This window comes from Chelonia mydas, chromosome 4 (genome assembly GCF_015237465.2).
Source record: "Chelonia mydas isolate rCheMyd1 chromosome 4, rCheMyd1.pri.v2, whole genome shotgun sequence".
NCBI lineage: Eukaryota > Metazoa > Chordata > Testudines > Cheloniidae > Chelonia > Chelonia mydas.
Genome location: NC_057852.1, coordinates 134781187 through 134802924, shown reverse-complemented (window position 1 = coordinate 134802924; position 21738 = coordinate 134781187). Strand labels below are relative to the sequence as shown.

Below are 21738 nucleotides of genomic sequence, written 5' to 3'. Positions count from 1 at the left end.
ACGTAACAATTTTGAAGTAGCAAATCACAGAATCATAAAATCATAGCATTATCAGGGTTGGAAGGGACCTCAGGAGGTCATCTAGTCCAACCCCCTGCTCAAAGCAGGACCGATCCTCAATTAAATCATCCCAGCCAGGGCTTTGTCAAGCCTGACCTTAAAAACTTCTAAAGAAGGAGATTCCACCACCTCCCTAGGTAACGCATTCCAGTGTTTCACCACCCTCCTAGTGAAAAAGTTTTTCCTAATATCCAACCTAAATCTCCCCCACTGCAACTTGAGACCATTACTCCTTGTCCTGTCATCCGCTACCGCTGAGAATAGTCTAGATCCATCCTCTTTGGAACCACCTTTCAGGTAGTTGAAAGCAGCTATCAAATCTCCCCTCATTTTTCTCTTCCGTAGACTAAACAATCCCTGTTCCCTCAGCCTCTCCTCGGAAGTCATGTGTTCCAAACCCCTAATAATTTTTGTTGCCCTCCGCTGGATTCTCTCCAATTTTTCCACATGCTTCTGGTAGCGCGGGGCCGAAAACTGGACACAGTACTCCAGATGAGGCCTCACCAATGTCGAATAGAGGGGAATCCTCTTGCAGGCTTGAGGAGATGTCACCCACAAAGTAAAATTGCAAAATATTCTTTTTTGTTTTGCTTTTGAAAAAGGTTTGATATAATGAGGGACCTTTTCATTATGGTCTTGGTTCTATTGCTTGTGAAGGGCAAAGGAGTATAATGAAGACGTGTTATTTTTATTTACAGGTTATCTTAAATGTGACACCGATGACGGCTGTGAGAACAAAGAAGAAGTAGGAGGAGAAGAGCTCTTTGACACTGTAAATTCCTCAATTGTTTCCGGGGACAGCATCCGATTCTTTGTGAATGTCAATTTGGAAGTACAACAGAATGTAACTGGTAAGTGCATTGTGTTCTCTACAATCCTTACTGAAATGTGAAGAGGTTAAACTATGCCTGCCTTGATCTCCCTGCTTTTCTGATACAGACTTCCCCTGGTAGGTATTTGCCCAACAAAAGCTGTGGTATCCAAGGGAGATTTTCAAAGTCACAAACATCAGTTAGGGATCTAACTACTATTGACTTTCAATGACAGGTACCTAAATACCATTCGTGCCTCTGAAAAGCTGACCCCACATGCATGCCTGGAAGCACCCATTGACTTCAGTGAGAGCTGCTGCCTGCTCAGCATTTTTGAAAATCGAGATATTTTTATGTAGGTGCCTACACGTTTTATGTAGATGTAGTTCTAAAAATGGACTTGGGAGACCAATTTAAAGGACCCATTTTTTTGAAAGTATATACCTCGGTGTACACTAAGTTCTCTCTCTCTTTTTGTTTTTTACTTTCAGTGAGTGTGAGGGGGGTGGCGAAATGAGATTGAAGTGGGTTTTCTATTGAGCTCTGAAAGTACTGAGGTGGACTATCATAATGACCAAGGAAGTGGGTTTTAGCCCACGAAAGCTTATGCCCAAATAAATTTGTTAGGTGCCACAAGGACTCCTCGTTGTTTTTGCTGATACAGACTAACACGGCGACCCCTCTGAACTTCTAGAAGTGAGTTCCATAGCTGTGGGCTGGATGCCAGAAAGGCTCTGTTTTGCATTTTTCATTGAAAGCTGAGTAAAATAAGGTGTTTTCCAGTATCAAAACTTTTCTTCACATCAGCATTTGTAAGGCTTTGTCTAAACTACAGTGGTTGGACAACATAAGGTGCTAATTATTAGGACTGTCAAGGGATTTTAAAAAATTAATCGCCTGATTAATCGCACTGTTAAACAGTAATAGAATACCATTTATTTAAATATTTTTGCATGTTTTCTACATTTTCAAATATATTGATTTCAATTACGATACAGAATACCAAGTGTACAGTGCTCAGTTTATATTATTTTTTATTACAAATATTTGCACTGTAAAAAAGAAACACAGTAAATAGTATTTTTCAATTCACCTAATACAAGTACTGTAGTGCACTCTTTATCATGAAAGTTGAACTTACAAATGTAGAATTATGTACACAAACTAACTTTATTTTTGAATGCAGTGTAAAACTTCAGAGCCTGTAAGTCCACTCCGTCCTCCTACTTGTTCAGCCAGTTGCTCAGACAAACAAGTTTGTTTACATTTGCAGGAGATAATGCTGCCCGCTTCTTGTTTGCAGTGTCACCTGAAAGTGAGAACAGGCGTTCTCATGGCACTGTTGTAGCTGGTGTCACAAGATATTTACGTGCCAGATGCGCTAAAGATTCATATGTCCCTTCATGTTCAACCACCATTCCAGAGGACATGTGTCCGTGCTGATGATGGGTTGTGCTCGATAACAATCCAAAGCAGTGCAGACTGGAGCAAGTTCATTTTCATCATATGAGTCAGATGCCACCAGCAGAAGGTTGATTTTCTTTTTTGGTGGTTAGTATCTGTAGTTTCCGCATCGGACTGTTGCTCTATTAAGACTTCTGAAAGCATGCTCCACACCTCATTCCTCTCAGATATTGCAAGGCACTTCAGATTCTTAAACCTTGGGTCAAGTGCTGTAGCTATCTTTAGAAACCTCTCACTGGTACCTTCTTCGTGTTTTGTCAGATCTGCAGTGAAAATGTTCTTAAAACAAACAAGAAGTGCTGGGGGTCATCATCCAAGACTGCTATAACATGAACTATAAGGAAGAATGCGGGTAAAACACAGAGCAGGAGACATACAATTCTCCCCCAAGGAGTTAAGTCACAAATTTAATTAACACATTATTTTTTAACTAGCGTCATCAGCATGGAAGCATGTCCTCTGGAATGGTGGCCAAAGCATGAAGGGACATACGAATGTTCAGCATATCTGGAAAGTAAATACCTTGCAATGCCGGCTACAAAAGTGCCATGGGAACGCCTGTTCTTACTTTCCGGTGACATTGTAAATTAGAAGCGGGCAGCATTATCTCCCCTAAATGTAAACAAACTTGTTTGTCTTAGCGATTGACTGAACAAGAAGTAGGACTGAGTGGAATTGTGGGCTCTAAAGTTTTACATTTTTTGTTTTTGAGTGCAGTTACGTAACAAAAAAAAAATCTACGTTTGTAAATTGCACTTTCACAGTGTAAATTGCACGGTAGAGATTGCACTACAGTACTTGTATGAGGTGAATTGAAAAATGCTATTTTTGTTTGCCATTTTTATAGTGCAAATATTTGTAATAAAAATAATATAAAGTGAGCACTGTATGCTGTGTTGTAATTGAAATCAATATGTTTGAACATGCAGAAAAAAAATCCAAAAACATTTAAGATTTCAATTGGTATTTATTGTTTAACAGTGCGATTAAAACTGCGATTAATTTTTTTGGGTTAATCGCGTGAGTTAACTGCAATTAATTGACAGCCCCACTAATTGTATCAGCATACACACTGTAACCATGCTCCCACCGATGTAAGTGCCCTTCTACACTGACGTAATAACTCCATCTCCTCAAGAGGCCTAGGGCTTATGTCAGTGTAGTTAGGGTGATGTAGTGTCTGTGGAGACACTGTGGGTGTAAGAGTAGTTAATTAGCGGGATGGCGTTTTCTGATTTGAATGTCACTCTTGTATTCTGTTGTCTTGTTTCTAATTTGTATTTTTATTGTAATATATAAAAGGAGAGAGGGAGAAACATTGCATAAAGTTACTGCATCCAATATAAGTGAACGTGTGATAAAACAGAACACAGGATTTACATGTATTCACATATTCCAAGGTCAGGTCTTCATTTGATAAATCTGTGTCGCATTTCTGTGCAATTGTAACTTCAAATACGTTTGTCACGTTCATGGCAGCAAATGTAACTGGCACATCATAAATAGATCTGGGCAAAAAACTGATTTGTTTTGGTTTGCTTGCCGTTCCAAAAAATAAAGAGGAAAATAAAAAATCCACAAACCCAGTAATTGGAAAAAAATCCATTCTAGGATCTCAGTCTTGCCCTGTCACGGTCATTATGATTGACTATAAATTGCCACTATGAATGACCATGAATAGCCATTGGGCCAACAAAAGAAGTGAGAATGACTCTCGCCTGGTAGTTAGGGACTCATGTAGGATGTGGGAGGCCAAGTTCAAATCCCTGCTCCAATGACTGTTTATACCAAGTGGAACAACTTCAACAAGAGAGATTGAGATCCCTTTACCAGAATATCCCAGAGCCTAGTGGAAAGGGCATTCTCCTGTAGTGTTGGAGACCTGTGTCCAAATCTCTTCTCCAGATCAAGCCAATGGTGGAATTGAACCTGGGTCTCCACATCCCAGGTGACTGTCTTAACCAGGGGGCTAAAACTTACAAGTAGGGCACCTCTTCCTCTCATGTTGTGAATGGGAGCTAAGTCCTGAAAAATATTTTTGGCCAAAATTCTTTGAACTCATCTCAGTTTTGCAAATAGCTTTGGGTTGATTGAGACTGCATTTTTCAGCAAACTAATTTGTCCAAAAAAATTCACCGAGCTCTAATCATAAACACTGAAGCTTTAGTAAGCAAATCACATTAATCCTGGATAATTAATTGTGTACCTCCAAGAAGAGTGGTCAGATGATTCTGCTTCCTTTGATTAGCTATTCTGTTTCTAGGCTGGCCAGCACAAACTATCCTGTGTTCACACAGGTTGTGTATAATCCACACCACGTATGTTGTTGGGAGGGCCAAATGACTAATTAATTAATAGGTTTCAAGGCCAGAAGAGACCACTGTGATCATCTAGTCTGATATCTTGTATAACACATCCTAGAGAATCCCACAAAATTCCTACAGTATATCTTTTAGAAAATAACATTCAATCCCGATTTTAAAAATCAGTGATGTAGAATCCACCACGACCCTTTGTAAATTGTTCCAATTGTTAATTACTATCGCTGTTTTAAAAAAAAACAAAAACAAAAAAACAAAGTCTTATTTCCAGTCTGAATTTGTCTAGCAGGAGAATCTTAAGTAGGAAGAGAGAGGTTATTTTTACTTCTATATTTGGCATTAGTATGACCACTACTGGAATGCCGTATCCAGTTCTGGTGTCCACAGTTCAAGAAGGATGTTGATAAATTGAAGCAGGTTCAGAGAAATACCCTGTGAATGATTAAAGGATTAGAAAACATGCCTTATAATGATAGACTCAAGGAGCTCAGTCTATTTAGCTTAACAAAGAGAAGGTTAAGGGATGACATAAGTACAGTTTATAAGTACCTACGTGGGGAACAAATATTTAATAGTAGGTTCTTCAATCTAGCAGAGAAAGGTAGAACCCAATTCAGTGTCTGGAAGTTGGAGCTAGACAAATTCAGACTGGAAAGAAGGTGCAAATTTTTTACAGGGAAGGTAATTAACCGTTGGACATCTTACCAAGGGTCATGGTGGATTTTCTATCACTAATAATTTTTCAATAAATGTTGAACGTTTGTCTAAAAGATCTGCTCTAGGAATTATTTTGGGGAAGTTCTGTGGGCTGTGTTAGGCAGGAGATCAGACTAGATGATCACAATGGTCTCGTCTGGCCTTGGAAGCTCTGAATCTAGGTTACATGTACAGACTTCAGATCATACTTTTATGTAACCATTCCAGCTGTGCCTTGAAGTTAAGATTCATAAGAATTATTAAGGCTCTAATACTACTAAAAGCATAGACGACAGCTACACCTGGATTTTGCTCACTGTTTTATTTATCTATTTTGTCAAAGCATAATAAACCTCTTGGTAACTTACTCAGTGACTAACTTTCTTGTGGGTCGGGCTGTTTTGTCAGACAACCTCTGTTGCAGCCAGTGGCAGTGGCTGAGCGAACAGCAGCTTGACTCGAGAAATTAATTTGGGGAAGTTCTGTAGCCTGTTTTCTGCAGGAAGTCAGATGGATGATCACAGTGGTCCCTTCTGGCGTCGGAATATAAATCTCTGAACGGGAGCTTGCAAAACCCTTTCCAAGATGTCACTCCACCCCTTGTTCAGAGGGAGCCTGGATCTATCATCTGTAATGCATGATGAGACACTTACCTCTTGTGCTAGCCATTTGCTGAAGAGGTATCAGACATGGTGGTTTTCATTTTGACTGAATAATATTTTAATCCTCTGTACCTGGAGTTCTTTGCAGTACTAATGACATGAAGCAAACTTTAATAAATAAATAAATAAATTTTAACCACAGTTCAACTACCTGAGAGGTGGTTCCAGAGAGGATGGTTCTAGACTATTCTCAGTGGTAGAAGAGGACAGGACAAGGAGTAATGGTCTCAAGTTGCAGTGGGGGAGGTTTAGGTTGGATATTAGGAAAAACTTTTTCACTAGGAGGATGGTGAAACACTGGAATGCGTTACCTAGGGAGGTGGTAGAATCTCCTTCCTTAGAAGTTTTTAAGGTCAGGCTTGACAAAGCCCTGGCTGGGATGATTTAATTGGGGATTGGCCCTGCTTTGAGCAGGGGGTTGGACTAGATGACCTCCTGAGGTCCCTTCCAACCCTGATATTCTATGATTCTATGTCCAGGAGGCAAGATTGCAGTAACTATTAAGTTATGTATATAAACTAGTCTCCTCTATTGGGTGCTCATCCTGTCCAAATTCTAGATTGCAGATTCTTTGGGGGCAAGGATCTTATATACCTGATATTCTGTAAGTGTTTCAGTCAGGGTCCAGACACCCCAATTGGAGAACAGGGTGTCTGAACCCCAAAGCGTAAGCAGTTGAATCAACTGGTGGTATACAATGTTGTGTATGAAAACATGTGGAGTAAGATCTTTTATGAAAGCCTGTAATGCTCTGAACATGCGGTTATGAATTTGTGTATTTGAGTAGGTATAAAACGGTGCTCATAATTTGTGCTGCTACATTCAGCTCCTCCACACAACAGGGCGGTCATCAGCCAGGCTGGGGAGGAGCTGTCTCCCCAGACAGATGAGAGTAGCTCCAAGCACCTAGCATTGTATAACCCAGGAAGAGACAAATGGTTGGCCATTAGGGTTAATGGGAAACCACTGTGCTAGATTTCCCCACCCTAAGCAACCATGAGTCACCATGCCAGGAGAAAAGAAAAGCCGGGAGGGAGCCCTTAAAAAGAAACTGAAGTTTTCATTCTGAGGGGCAGCCTCTAAGCAGGTAGCTGTCGGTGAAATGCTGGATGCTGTCTATGGCAGTGTATTCTGGGAAAACTGCTCAGTGATAACAGGCAACTTTTATATTAGACTAATTCCCTTTTCTAATATAAGTGTAAAGCCTGAAGTTGGGTTTTTATGTTTGTTTTTTGTGTGTGTAGTTTGAATGCATTTGCTTTTTCTTATGATTTCATCTCTGAATCTGTGATTTTTCTATTAAACACACTTTTTGTTAACTTTTACCTTAAGCAGGTCTCTCTCTCTGTGTGTGTGTGTGTGTGTATGTATGTATGTATGTATGTATGTATGTGTCAAAGTAAGCTGGTGTCTGGGGGGCTGGTTTCACGCCTTCGGAGGGTGGTATTGGTGGTGGTGATGAACCAGAGGGGAAAAGTTGGAGTGTCTGTTAGTCAAGAACTCAGGAAGGATGGATATGGGGAGACTTGAGAGCAGCAGGACCGTTGGGGTCACCCTGCAAGGAAAAGTGGGCTGGTGAGAGCCAGGGTGAAACTTTATGCTTGGGGGCTGTTTACTGGTGTCCTGGCTCTGAGCCATGGCAACATTAAGGCATCCAAAGTTACAAGTGAAGAGGTGACAGAACTCCTTACTGCTCTGGGCAATCCCCAGAACATCAGATTAAGGCACCCACCCCACTTTCAGTCTAGTACAAATAATAAGCACTTGTAAAATTACCAAGAGCCATTGGGGATAGGAGCTTGAAAGAAGTATAAACTAATAGAGTAGAATTATGGACCTGGTGACAGCTCTGATACGAACCCTTCTAGTTAATAACCTCATGTAATGGACATACAACTCAGTACATGCATAATTAGATACTCTTTGCTATAATTTTATTTTAAAATATCTTTGCGTGGGATTAAACAATGTTGAGCAACAGGGCATAGCATGGGCCATAAAATTATGGCAACTAATTAACTATTGTCATATAATTCTGTACCATAGGGAATGGTGTAGCAAAAAAATAGAATATACATTTCAAAAAAAACCCCTCATTTTTAGCTAGCCTGGTCATTACTGTCTAAACCAGCTTTCACCCATAGCCTAAATCAGTCTAGGTGCCCAGATACTAAAGGTTGGCTCAGTTTTGGCATTTGGGTCACTGAACCTGTTCACATACATGTGTGTTGTTTCCTTGTGGTTGCTGGAGAGCCCCCAGTATAACTTGTTCTTCAGCCCCTGGTATTATTTGAATATTGGATGCTATTGTTTTTGGCAGAGGTAGATAGGCTGTACTGTTGAATGGCTGTGTTTATTTATGGTAGGAAGGACTTGGGGCGATTACAGGTACTTGCTTATGTCTGCCTGGGGCCTTGCCATTGCTCATCGTGTAGACAAGGTTTTTTGGGAAGGTTCAGGGGAGGTGGTGATCTTCAGGCTGAATAAAAGAACAATCTCAGCAAAGCTGTTACCCTTTAGGATACTCTGGTTCTTAAAAACTTTTTTGGGAGATGGAAAAGTGGGGAAAGGTTCAGACAAGGAACTGGTGCTGCTGGTGGTAGGGAAGTCTGTGAGGGGTTTGCAGCGGAGGCTATACAGGGTTGGCAAGATCTCCTATAGGCTTGTTTTCAAGACTCACTTTAATATTTGCAAACATAAAAGCACAGGAGTTTACAATGTACTTACATCTCCGGGTAGAAATGCACAATAAACACAAAGAAATGCCCTTCTTACCTGCCTTCTATATAGGCCTCTGTAGCAATTCTGCCCCAGTCCAAGCCATTCCTCCTCTCCCCACTTTCCCTCTCTGATCTCCCATGTGGGGAGCAGTCTGTCCTCCACAGGATTAGCACCCCCTTTCTGCTCTGTATCCAAGCGTTGCAGGTCCCAACAGAGCTTTCGCCCTTGTGGAATAGACTCTTGCATTGTTCCCTGCAACCCCATGCTACAGAGGCCACAATAGTGGATCAAAGTAGGCAAAAAATGCCCAGGGAGAAAGGAGAACTCAAACCAGAGCGATCCATTCAGTTGGAGGTTCATGAGCCCCATGGCTCTAGTTGCTATCATTTTATAATCTGTTTGCAAACTGTACATTTCATAACTGCAAATACTTATTCATGCCCCTGATTGCAACAAGGAGCCTGAATGTTTGTGCTTGAAAGTTGAAGGGAAAAAATTCCTGGTTATTAGTGACTGGTGAAAAATCAATCTGAAGGAAGGATGTGGCTTTGTTAGAAATAATAGTGGAACACAATTTACACTTCACAAGAAATTATAAAGATTGTTCCACCCTCTAGACAATAGACCATTCCTAGATACCGAGAGCCAACAGTTTCCTGTAATACACTCCAGAGACACACGCGCGTGCACACACTCGCCTGCTGCTTTACTAGCAAAACACAGCTTTCCAGCATGCTGTCAAGCCCCTGTTAAGATAATTTTTTTTTTAAAAAAGGGGATGGGGAACACTGTGGTGGCGCCAAGGAATTCCAGGGAGAGTAGTGGCCAGAGACAAGTGGTCTGGGCCTGACTGGGTATCCTTCTACACACAATAGTCACATTTCCTCACATGAATACCAAAGGCCTTTTTATGTCTACTGGCACAATGCTGACCCAGGGATTACATCTGATAACTCCTATTTTAGAAGTGTGATGTCAGTGTGGGATGTTGGGCTCTTAGGGTTTCCTATACTATAATGGAAAGTGGATACACCAATTGTGTTGTCACATTGTGGAGAGGGCTGGCTTCCCTTCGAGCTTCCTGATCAAGGTATTTTCAAAGCACTGTTTACAAACTTAACCGCCCCCCCCCCACCCCACCCCACACACACACCCTCTTTTTGTGCCTAAGGCAAGCATTTATACAAGAGGTATGTGCTAATTCTAGCTCCTTCACAGTGGATTTGCTTTGGAGGCGGCTGGGAGCCCAGATGTATTTGTGAGAGGTTTCTTTAGTGCCCTGTTTGAGCCGATTACCATTTTAAATGGAGTATTTTCCAGCACGAGGGTTAGGGCCAGAGCAGTAGACGATTTTTCTTGCAAGTATCAGAACCTGTTATTTCAAGAGAATCGGCTCTGCATAGTGACTTGTGTCTGAACGTTTCAGTTAGTAACAGGAGTGGGGTGGTGTCTTTCTCTAGTCACAAGTACCTTTGTGCTTTTTCCCCTCTCCCGCACCTTCTATGAGAGAAACTTCCAGTCAGAACTGATCAAGCCAACACCTTACTCACCGTCCAGTTTTCCCTCAAAACTAACAGCTAGACAGACAGTGAGCTGTGTTCACCTGGCTAAGAACTAAGCACATCCCATTAGATTTGTTACCCTGCTACCTTCCCCCACCCCCAAGCTCACTTGTTTCTCTCATTCACTCGTTATGGCTCTTAAATTGTAAGCTATTTGGGGGCAGGGTCATTGCTTATGTCAGAGGTTCTCAAACTGGGGTCCGTGGATAGTTCTAAAGTGCGCGCCCAGGCGGCCCACCTAATTAGTGGAGCGGGAGTGGCTCCACTAATTAGGTGCCTGGACCCTGGAGAAGATGCATGTGCTAGGTGAGGTGGTGGCCTTGGGGGGAACAGGGGGTAGGGGGGAGGAGGCAGTGGGGTGAGAAGAGCGGGTGGAGGGAATTTGGGATGTGCAGGGCTGCGGAGGCCAGAGAAAAAAGGTGACTTTCCCCAGCTCCAGGGCTGTGGCTGCCGGGGAGAGACCCCCACCCCCCCACTTCCCAGCCTCAGCTCGGGGGCTGTGGCGGCAGGGGAGAGAGGGCACATCCATCGCATTAGAAAGGTTAGACTAGTGATATTAAAATATCAGTTGTGTGCTTTTATTTCTAAAACAAAAAAACGTTTTTTAAGGTTTTTTTTAATATAGCGCTTCTATCCAAAGTGCTTTACAACAGTTAGCTAACGGTATACACAACATTTGGAAAGCTAATGTACTCAATGCTTTTTTTTTGCCTGTCTTCACGAACAAGGTCAGCTCCCAGACTACTGCACTGGGCAGAACAACATGGGGAGGAGGTGAACAGCCCTCTGTGGAGAAAGAAGTGGTTTGGGTCTTTTTAGAAAAGCTGGATGAGCACAAGTCCATGGGGCCGGATGCGCTGCATCCGAGAGTGCTAAAGGAGTTGGTGGATGCAGTTGCAGAGCCATTGGCCATTATCTTTGAAAACTCACGGCGATCAGGGGAGGTCCCGGATGACTGGAAAAAGGCTAATGTAGTGCCCATCTTTAAAAAAGGGATGAAGGAGGATCCGGGGAACTATAGGCCAGTCAGCCTCACCTCAGTCCCTGGAAAAATCATGGAGCAGGTCCTCAAGAAATCAATTTTGAAGCACTTCGAGGAGAGGAAAGTGATCAGGAACAGTCACATGGATTCACCAAGGGCAAGTCATGCCTGACTAACCTAATTGCCTTCTACGATGAGATTACTGGCTCCCGGAATAGTTGTCAGAGTTGGCAACCCTACTAGGGGGGCTCTGATTTTATTTGGAGTTTAAATCCTCAAACTCATTTTTTCTCCCCAATGCCCAATCCAAATGTCACAATTAGAGTTACACTGGGGGTGGGAGGTAGAAGTTCTTGTGAAGCTGACTGCCTTTATCCCTTGTCCGTTTGCTGCTGTTAGTGCACCACTGAAAACCTGAGCCTCTGTCTTCCTGATTTCTGATGCTGGCTGTCGACCAGCTTGCAAATGAAAGGCCCTCAGCTAAGTCATGGAGTGAATAATCATGGCTAACAGCAAAGCAGAAGAGCTGTTTGAGCGCCCCTCTCAAGAACAGTGGCGTGAGTTGAGTTCCTGTCACCGCTCACAGTGCCCCCACAAAAGTGTTGTCTACAAACTACAAAATGGGGGGATGGCTGTTGGTGCTGCAGTCCAGGGTTCATGCCAACTCTGTTAGAAATGTGTTTTAATTTGTTTGAGTCCTTGGGGGGGAAATCACCAGCCCTGATGCAGAATTATTAGCTTTTGTCTAAGTGCCCAACCATTATCGCTTCAAAAACTGAAAATAAGACTTTTAACTAGAAAATAATGAAATTGCTCTTATTTTGCTCAACTTTATTAGCTGGAGTTGACTTATTTTATTATGCTAGAACTTGGAGGAGTCTATTAAGTTCTGGACCCTTTTGCTGTGGCTGCTTTACTAAAAAGCCAGTTCCTTCCCCAAAGATCTTAAAATCTTAGAGTGGGTCTACATACAACTTGTGCACTGTCCCTTAATGTGGAGACATCCCAAAAACGTGTGGTTGTGATTTTTGCAGACCCCAAAGGCCAGTCCTGGGGGCATAGTAGGGGGAAGGAAATTTGAGTAAATGAATAGCTTTAGAGAAAGCGAGTGACAAGCATGCGACAAGCTTTCAAACCTGTCATTCATTTTAAATGAGTTTGTTTTCAAGGCTGCCTTTGCATGGGAAAATTATAGCAGTTCCTTTTTAAAAATGAAATAGGAAACTTTCTTTTGCATTTCCAGGTTGTCCCGATCATGGGAGGTTAGCAGGTTATGCGGAGAAAACTTTGCCTTCAGGTGCATAGAGTAAATGTCACAATAAACATCAAATCATCCTATTTATAGGTTTCAGAGTAGCAGCCGTGTTAGTCTGTATTCGCAAAAAGAAAAGGAGTACTTGTGGCACCTTAGAGACTAACCAATTTATTTGAGCATAAGCTTTCGTGAGCTACAGCTCACTTCGTCGGATGCTGTAGCTCACGAAAGCTTATGCTCAAATAAATTGGTTAGTCTTTAAGGTGCCACAAGTACTCCTTTTTGCATACTATTAATCTTTGTCACATCAGACCCATTCTTGTTAAGCTACAGAAGCTAACCTGTCCTATTAAAGTCTGCTTGCCACTGCTGATGGTTGGAAAGAGACTTTGTCCTAGGTACTAGATAATACTATAACAAAAAGAGAAAAGCAATGGTGCTCTGCTAGAAATTCTGAATGCCCATATGCAAAGCCACAAGGGCGAATTCAACATGGTGCAATTTGTCACGGTCACTGTAATAGTATTTTAAACTCCCGATGAACTTCACAGCTAATCTGAGCAAACCAGTAGACGTGTTGAATATGATACAAATCATAATGTGTGATACCTAAGCACAGGTTCTGATGTACGTCTGGGGTTTATTTGCTGATTTGTATTAATTAATTTTATAAAAATCTCCGGACAACCTGGAGTACAGTTTAACAAATGCAAAGTTGGAATCCTTGTACTATTATTGGTTTCTGTTTGCTACATGCAGAGATAGGTAGAGGTAATGAAAGTACTATATTTATTAGATTTTTCTAACAGATTTTCAAACCACATTCTTGTTCGGGATTTTTAAAATTTTATTTTCAGCAAGGAGGAGCGTAAAAAATAGAAATGAAAATACAAAATGACCATGGTATATTTTTTTTATTCTTAGATATTTTCTAAAATCCTATTTCCCCCCCATCCTCCTGTTTTTTGTATGAAATTATTTTATGTAACTGCCTCCAGCTGTTCAGATTAGTTCTGTGTTTGATGCGTTCTGTCTAGCTCTAATTCTATGCTGTGTCTGCTCAGTCTGTTTACCGATATACCCATCACTGGGGTATCTAAGCACCAAGAGCCAGTAATCCAAGAAAACACACAAAGACAAAGGCCACTAAGAAGCTCCTGCAACACATGTGCCCCAGTGTGTTAGCTACGTTCATTCAGAGTCAAGAATTCCGCTCGATCAGGACAGTGTTATTAACAAGGAAGACTTGCATGATATGCTTCCTTTCCTGGGAAAGAATCCAAGCTGTGTGCTTGGATACTGTGATGAATGAGGCTCCAGGCCTTATAAAACTTCCATACATTCCTTAGGATATTTGATGAGAAGTTTAAATGGCCCTGGTCCAGAAGATGTAATCAGAGATGCTTTTGATGATGAAGCAAAAGAGTTCATTCAAGAAGATTACTTGAGAGAATTGCTGATGGTAATTGGACTGGTTTACTGCTGAGTTAGTAGATGAGCTGAACAGAGGGTCATGAAGTGACAAAGGGTAACTTCAATTATATTAGATTCATGCACATCCTTAAGGATGGAGCAAAGGACAGACTGCAGATAATCAAACACCGACAGATATATTTTATTTTGAGTCTCACTTCATTTCTTTGGGTGTTTTTTTTGTTTTGTTTTGGTTTTTTTTAACTGGAGCCGCCAATTGCATGCTTTCAGCTTTTGCATTCCTCTCTATTTTTACTGATTCCAGGTCTCTCTAGCACACTTCTACCTGTGTAATTAGACTGTCAGTGGAGGGTATTGTAAAGGGAAAGCATTTGGGAATAATGAAGAGCGAATATAAAAGCCTACGGAAACTGCTCATTGTTTCTGGTCACTGGAGAGCTTACCTTTTTATACTACATATCATTTTTAAGTAAAGATGACTTATAAATCAAATATTCCTGGCAAAGATATTTTAACAATCATAACTTTCATATGGGGACTTGCATAATCTATAACACTTCAAAGTTAATTCCACTTTAATAACTAGTTGATTGATGAAAGAAATGGGTGTAGCCTCTGCACTCCGAGAGTTTCTATGGTAAATAGTAGTTATGACATCTGAACTGCCTTATAATATTTCACTGTGCTTAAAGGGGTGCATGTGCGGGCTTGTCTTCCCTGTAGAGTTAACTTGAGTTGTAAACTCACGTGTTGCCCCAACTCGAGGTCCATCCACACACACTAAACCCTTAACTCAAGTGGGGGAGTGCTTTTAACTTGAGGGGAATATAGGCTAAAGCTCAATTGTGCACAACTTGTCAGCTGCTAATAAAACCATTCTGTGCACCGAGCCATTCGCTTTCTGTAGCTCCAGTGTTCCACAGAGTGGCAGCTCTCTCTAGCGTGTGGATAACGCAAGTTAACTCTACAGTGAAGACATAGCCTGTATGTCTGATGGACCCACTGCTCGTATCAATCAGCTTTATTTCCACTGAAGATCATGGAGTTAAGCAGAGTACCAGTTGAGGACGTGGCTGGTAAATGAGAGGGGGGAGTGGATCAAAAATATTTTGCATATAAAAATAAGATAATAGAAGCAGTTCAGCCATTTAAAGATGTGGTTTTAAAAACAGCCAATTTAGAAAAGATTACTAGCTTTTAATGGCCCTGATTGCAGTCTACGCAGTCACGGCTCCACATACAGAAGTTCTCTTGCATTTTTGCTGCTTCAACAAAGACGTGTTCCGTATTTCCATTGAACTCCGTGGCAGTGTGGAAGAGTTGTTTCTGCATTTTCACTGTATTTTGTGTCCTAAAACAATAAAGTACTGAAAATATAGTGGTGCTTTTGGTACTGTGAAGAAGAAAGGAGGAATTTTTAACAGAAGTGCAATCCCGACAGTTATGAATTCAGACCTCTGAAATATAGGGCAGACATTTTTTCCACTGGCCATTCAACTGTCTTTGGTTAACATACAAGGGAAATTACTTATTACTTGGTACACAAGAAGTAAATACTTTTTTTATTTATTTTTAATACTACAGTACAAATGTATGGAGGCCTAGAGTATTTCCTACTTCATGCCAAGAGCTATAGATATGCAAAATTTTCTTAATTGATTATTAATTTATTTTGCTGTTTGGAGAGGATTGAGAGTAGGAATTTCCTATGCTTTGCTTTTCAGTTCTCCATAATTTAGATAACAAATTAAAAATCGCTTTAATATATATTGTGTGGCTAGCAAACAGAGGTAAGAATTTAGAATACAGAATCTCATTAAAATGACTTTCTCAGTGCCTTTTTAGATGTTCATAAGTTTCCTATCACTTTGGTATCTAATGCGTGTAATATTACACACAAAATAAGTCTACAAAAACTCCAAAAATAGTTTGCAGTGCTTGGTCTTGTCAAGGTAATGCCATAAAGTTCGATCCTTTACAAGTAGGTGGTGGTGGTGTTTTCCCATCCTGTCTCCAAGTCATCATGTCACTTAGTCTGTCAGAACTGCTCCCAAAGTGGGAGTTTTTTGCATTAATTACTGTGAATGCATGGTTGGATTCTAAATGAGGAAATATTCTTGATCCTTTGAAATATTTTGTCAGTAAACCTGAATGAGAGACAGATGCATGGGATACAGTTACATATTTTACCTACTGGATTGGGGATTAGGTGAAAATAATCTTGTCACTAATGGAAAAAAATCATATTTTTGCAGAACCTTGAAGCATTTTGCTGACTTATTTCCATTTTTTTTGTTGATTTCAATAGTAAAGAAAATTTCTGCACACTGAATAGCTCTTTCGTTGCTGTAGTCACAAATTTGTCTACAAAGGTTATTAAATGTTGCCAATGTCAGACCAAAAAGCTTAATTTGTCAGCAGAATGATAAACTTTCACCTTACATTATATTGTAGCATATTTGCAAAGCTTTCATTTGATGCCTGTTGCTTGTCAGATACCTATGATTGTAATGTTTTTCTCAAATTCTTTTCCAGTAGAAAGTGAAAGTGCTGGCTGTGTTTTATTACATACATCTAGAAAGGTAAGTAGCAATTCTGTTTACCTGGTTAATCCTTTTTAACTCGCTCCTGTAAATCATAACACGTTAATAGAAAAAGTAAGGTTGATCATTTCTTCTTTCTGGCCTAATCAGAAGACATTTAAATGCCTTGCTCTCTCAGAATACCTTTGTTTCTGTTTACCTCCAAAAAGCCATGTACTGTCCTCCTTTTCCAAACACAATTTCTTTTGCCATCAACATTTAATATCCTTCTTATTGGGCCATATTAATTCATCACTTGCTCTCATGAAACTGCCTGAAAGGTGGTCTATGCCTACACACAGCAGTACAGTCTCCTTAGCTTGCCTCAGACTTAAAAACAAAAGCACCCAATAGACATTGTAACTGTGTGATTCAGTTTCCTGTTTATCCCAGCTAATCAGATCTGCCTTCAGGAGGTTCAGCGGGAGTGAACTCCCTTGAAGCAGTGTAGCCAAAGAGGATTATTGTCGAATAATGTTTATTTTGCGCTTAGTTATGAGGCCATAACACGTTAGTGCCAACAGAGAAATGAAAAAATTCATATAGAAACCGCATTACTGCAAACAATTTTAATAAATAGGTAAATCAACCAGAAAGCGTGTTGCAAGGGAAATGGAAACTTACCCAATATCACTTACAATCTAGAATCTTGGCAATCCGGTGGGATCTGGAAACTGAGAGAGAGAGAGAGAGAGAGACAGTCTAAATTCGTGGTGTTCCTTTAAATCTTCTTGACTCATTCCCCAATTTCCCACCTGCCCACGAGCTCTGAAGTAAGACTCGCTAGCCCTTCAAAACCCAATAGGTTACGTGAATATAATTATTAAACCTATTAATTTTGGGCCAGATTTTGAAGTTTGTGTTCTTTATGTGCAGAAATCTGTATTTAGACACTTAAGTGCCTGTTTTAGGCACTTAAATGCTGATTTAGGTGCTTGAAACCATATCCGTGTTTAGGCACTCTAATTTAGCATTTACATACCTAAAATGGGTATTTAGATGCCTAACTTCAGGCACCCATGTTTGGAAATTGGTTTAAATGGTTTAAGATTTCCCCTCTCCACAAAAAAACCCAAAAATGTTTTGGGTGGTAAACAGAATAAAACAAATAGTCTCTTAAAACACAAACTATAACCACAAAAGAGAGTTTCTTTTTAGAAAGAAGAAACAAAAGGAAGGCAGCAGTGAATATATAGCAGTTTGCTTTTTGAATTGAAAGATGTAGCTCACTTATTTGTATACAGGTAGCACTTAAAGGATTTTAGGGCATAATTACCATTGTTTATTATTCAATCTGTCATATCTACTTTGGCCAGGATTAGCTAAGGACTCTGTAGCCAATTTGCTTGACCCCAGAGGAGGACTGGTTCAGAGGCCTTGTGATGCTGTGCTCAGAAGTGACGTTGTAAGAGACATAGATGCACCTAGACCAGTGATTCTCAACCTATTTATCGTTGTGGGCTGCACATGCAGTTCTCCATGTTTTAAGGGGGGAGAGGGTGCATCCACACAATATATACACTACATGTGTGGCCCTGAGGATGTCACATGGGCTGAGAACTACTGACCTAGAGAGAATGAATGTATTTCTCTCCCCCCTACCCTTTTTTTTTTTAACTGCATTCTCACTTTTGTTCGGTATTTGCTTCCTTCACTGTGAATGCCGGAGTAGTCCGCACTCAAAGCATCCTGCAAGTCACGGGCCACCACGTTATTTGGGTTGCTCAGGGTAGGGGTGAGGAGTTGCTTTTCTGCCATTCTCCCACACTAACCCTTCTCTGCAGCCCCAAAGTCCCCAGGTAGAACGCATTCAGAGCTGTCACCGTCTTGTTTTCTGAAAGACACTGCTGTCCTTCAGGGCATCCTTCCCCGGCCAGCCACCTGCCATGCTGGCTGAATGTGTGCCTCCTTGCCCACCAATCGGGAGCAGGCAGAGTTGGCTTAATTTCTTTTTTTGACAGAGGTGATGCGAGTGCCACTGTCCTCTACTAAAGTCTCCTTCTCTGCGGCTGGAACTCCCCTTCTCTTTGTATAGCCCAAAGACAAGAGAACGCCCGAAGGCAGTGGATGGAGGGGTAACAGTGCAATGGGAGAGGCGGGTTGGGAGACCAATAGAAGGGCATAAAGAAGAGGAAACGTGATATGTTGTGACCTTTTTGACTGGGGGCATGTGGCACCCCTGCCGTGACTCTTGGTGAGTCATTTAAAGACTGGCCACTTTTCACTGAGGTGAATTCCAAAGCCTTGTACCTGCTAGAATGCACAGGCAGATTCCGATCTCCCCTGGGACAGGTGATGGCATCACAGATAGCTACAGCAGAGCAGCATTTCCTTATGCTCTTGTAGGTCTTCTGCCATCAGCTACTGGCAGGGAAAATCAGAACGCTGAATGTGTTTTCTCAGCAGGTATGTCAAGAAAGAACTGATCTGTTTTTCCAAATTTTTTTTTTTTTTTTAAATCTCTCTCTGGTCCAAGTTGCATGCAGAGCATTGATCACTACTAGCTGTTGTCTGTCATTCAAATCTGCGAGTATATTGCAGTGATTTTTAAAGAAGAATTAAATTCTTAATGCTTGCTTTCCAGTTGAACAAGTTACAGCTTTAGATTGGATACTTGTCATCTTGCTATTGAAGTGTTTTCAATTCAGCCCGTTCTCTGGAATGGACCAATGCCTTTGCTTTTTTCTCTATTGAGGCATATTTTAGTATCCAGTCTTGGACAGTGGCTCATGGCAGATACATGAGAGGAGTACATAAATTCCTATAATGCAGCTGTTCGTGTAGTCCTCTACCATCTACAGAGAGGAAATACTTCTTGCCTCCAGCTGGTGATCATCTTATGTACTGTAAGCATGAGAATCAAAGAAGCCAAACATGTTGTTGGCAGGATTTGAACCTGCTTATGAGAACCCCAATCAATTGAGTGAATTGCCTGAAGCAACCTCGACAATGGGAAAACTAGGAAATAATGCTCCTGAGAATAAATTTTTGGAACACGTTTTTGAAACTTTCTTGCAGCATTTGTGAGCAGATGTAATCACCAAAGCAGCAGTAGCCCAACAGATAAAACTCCTTTTGGGCCTGGTTGATAATCCATATTTATTGTTGTTGGCTGTGGAGCCATGGATATCACTTGTGAAGGGGGAAAGCAATTTTAATTATGTTCTTTCATTCCTGTAAACACAACACATTCAAAGACTCTTTGTTTCCCTCTTACAATGAAGACAACTGGTTTTTGCAATGTTGTAATTGCACTTTAAGAGTATAAAGAATTATTTTTTCTTCCTCTTATAACCGCTGTCTTGTTATGAGGCTTTTTCAGTTTTCATTGGGAAGATTCCAGCATAAAGCATCCCATTGTGACTTACACATTCTCTGTCTAAATTATTCTATGTAAGAAATTGATTGATGCAAAGTAAAACAGTGTTCATTGCAATGGATGTGTTGCTTGTACTGACAACTTGATAATTAAAGTCATTAGTAAAATGTTACTTACACGTTGATTAAGCTATACATGGAAAAGGAAAAGAGTTTGCATTTGTCATGTATGAGACAAATGTGGACCCCCAACAATAAGGATATAGGGTAACATTTTTGAAAGTGCTCGTCACTTTTTCAAAGGTGACTTAGGAGCCTAAATCTGATTGATTTACGATCAGATTTAGACTCCTATAGGCCTAAATCACTCTTTGAAAATGGGACTTAGGAACCTTAACCATTCATTTAGCACTAGTATTTAAAATTTGTATTTTTATATATGTCCTTTTGCCAGAACTTTGCCTGAAGCACCAGTAGAATTGTAAATGTATTGCAGTATCTATTTGATTGTGTACATACTGTGGTCTGATTATTTTTTTCTTTTAACAAGCACCCGCAATTTCCACTGACGTGAGCTGGAACTGCAGGTCCTTAGTTCAATGATAACTGAATTATTTAACTAACAAAAAATAACCTACGGAGTTATCACGGTGCTGCTGCTCGGCTGTGGTCAAGCCTGGCTGTGTTCTCAGTCTCTGTCTCTATGACTTTCCTGTCTTGTGAGTGGGATTCTGTGGAACTCCTACTGTCCCGTGGGATGTGTGGCACAAAATCTTCAGATTTGTGTCATTTTTACAGCCCGAACAAACTGCATATGTGTGGCTAACTATACAGGCGGTCAGGGTGCTCTAGTGGTTCATTGGTACATATAGTGTGAGTATGAAACATCTAATGAGAGAACCTTTCCCTAACGCAGTACCTGAAATTAAAGAATTTTGAGGAAGAAGTCAGAGCCCACCGTGACCTGGATGGGTTCCTGGCCAGAGCTATCATCATACTGGATGAGACAGCAACCTCCTTGGATGATGTCCTTCGAGAGATGCTGAAACACTTTGCTGAAGATTCTGATAACACGGAGCCAAGCTGCAACTTTGACAAAATAATGAGCACTTTATTCACCGATTCAGGAGCCCCCAGAGAAGGGAATGGTAACTACCTCTTCATTTATTGTAGCTGTGGAGTTTCTAGCTGAGCTGCATGTTTTGACTCTTATGAACAACATCTAAATTGCTTTGTGTCATTTTCATTATTGCTTATGGGTCTTGATATTCACTGCTCGTTCCCCGTGACCACACGCTCCTATGTTGTGTGTCATGCCATTGGCAACATTTATATCTGAGTCATTTATTAATGTGGTAGCTGAGTTATCCCATGTTGTGTCTGTCTGAATTGTTAAGATACGTTTTATACTTAGACACAAAGTCAATATTCCAGTTTAAGTTAAGTCATCTTGGTTCAGTCTGAAGGGATGGGTCATCATCAGCTCTTTGTATTTCATTACCCTTTGGTCTCGAATATTTCTCTTTCTGTTAATGAGCTTGTTTGTTTGTGGTGTTTGTTAGAGTCCCTTCGGGGCTGGTACCGCTTGCTCCCAGAAATACTCCACTTTGCCATGGGAATCTCTCTGAACCTAAAATCACCCAACTTGACACATGCTTGTGAATTCCTCCATGGCTCCGCTGAAATTCTGCGTGGTTGCAAATATCTAACCAGTTGAGGAGACCTGGACAGAACTTCCCTTGGAGCCATTTAACATTGTTTCTTAGTCAAATGAAAACAACGAGGAGTCTGGAACATATGTAGCTCTGCAGTTTCTCTTCATTTGCAAATTTAACATCATTAATTTGGGCTTGAATAGGGACTGGGAGT

At 40.9% G+C, this 21738-nt stretch overlaps 1 protein-coding gene across 13 annotated transcripts in view; it reads left to right on the top strand.

Annotated features, from left to right (window-relative positions):
* The window catches only part of SLC4A11 (solute carrier family 4 member 11), a 232644-nt gene that overhangs the window by 122302 nt on the left and 88604 nt on the right, over positions 1-21738 (top strand). For 9 of the 13 annotated variants that reach the window (XM_043544918.1, XM_043544916.1, XM_043544924.1 and 6 more), the window contains 3 exons: positions 759-911; positions 16505-16551; positions 20786-21017. In XM_043544918.1, the coding sequence (XP_043400853.1) occupies positions 759-911; positions 16505-16551; positions 20786-21017 (432 nt within the window). The remainder of the gene's footprint in view (positions 1-758; positions 912-16504; positions 16552-20785; positions 21018-21738) is intronic. The other 4 variants (XM_043544917.1, XM_043544919.1, XM_043544922.1 and 1 more) reach the window with 1 other exon arrangement.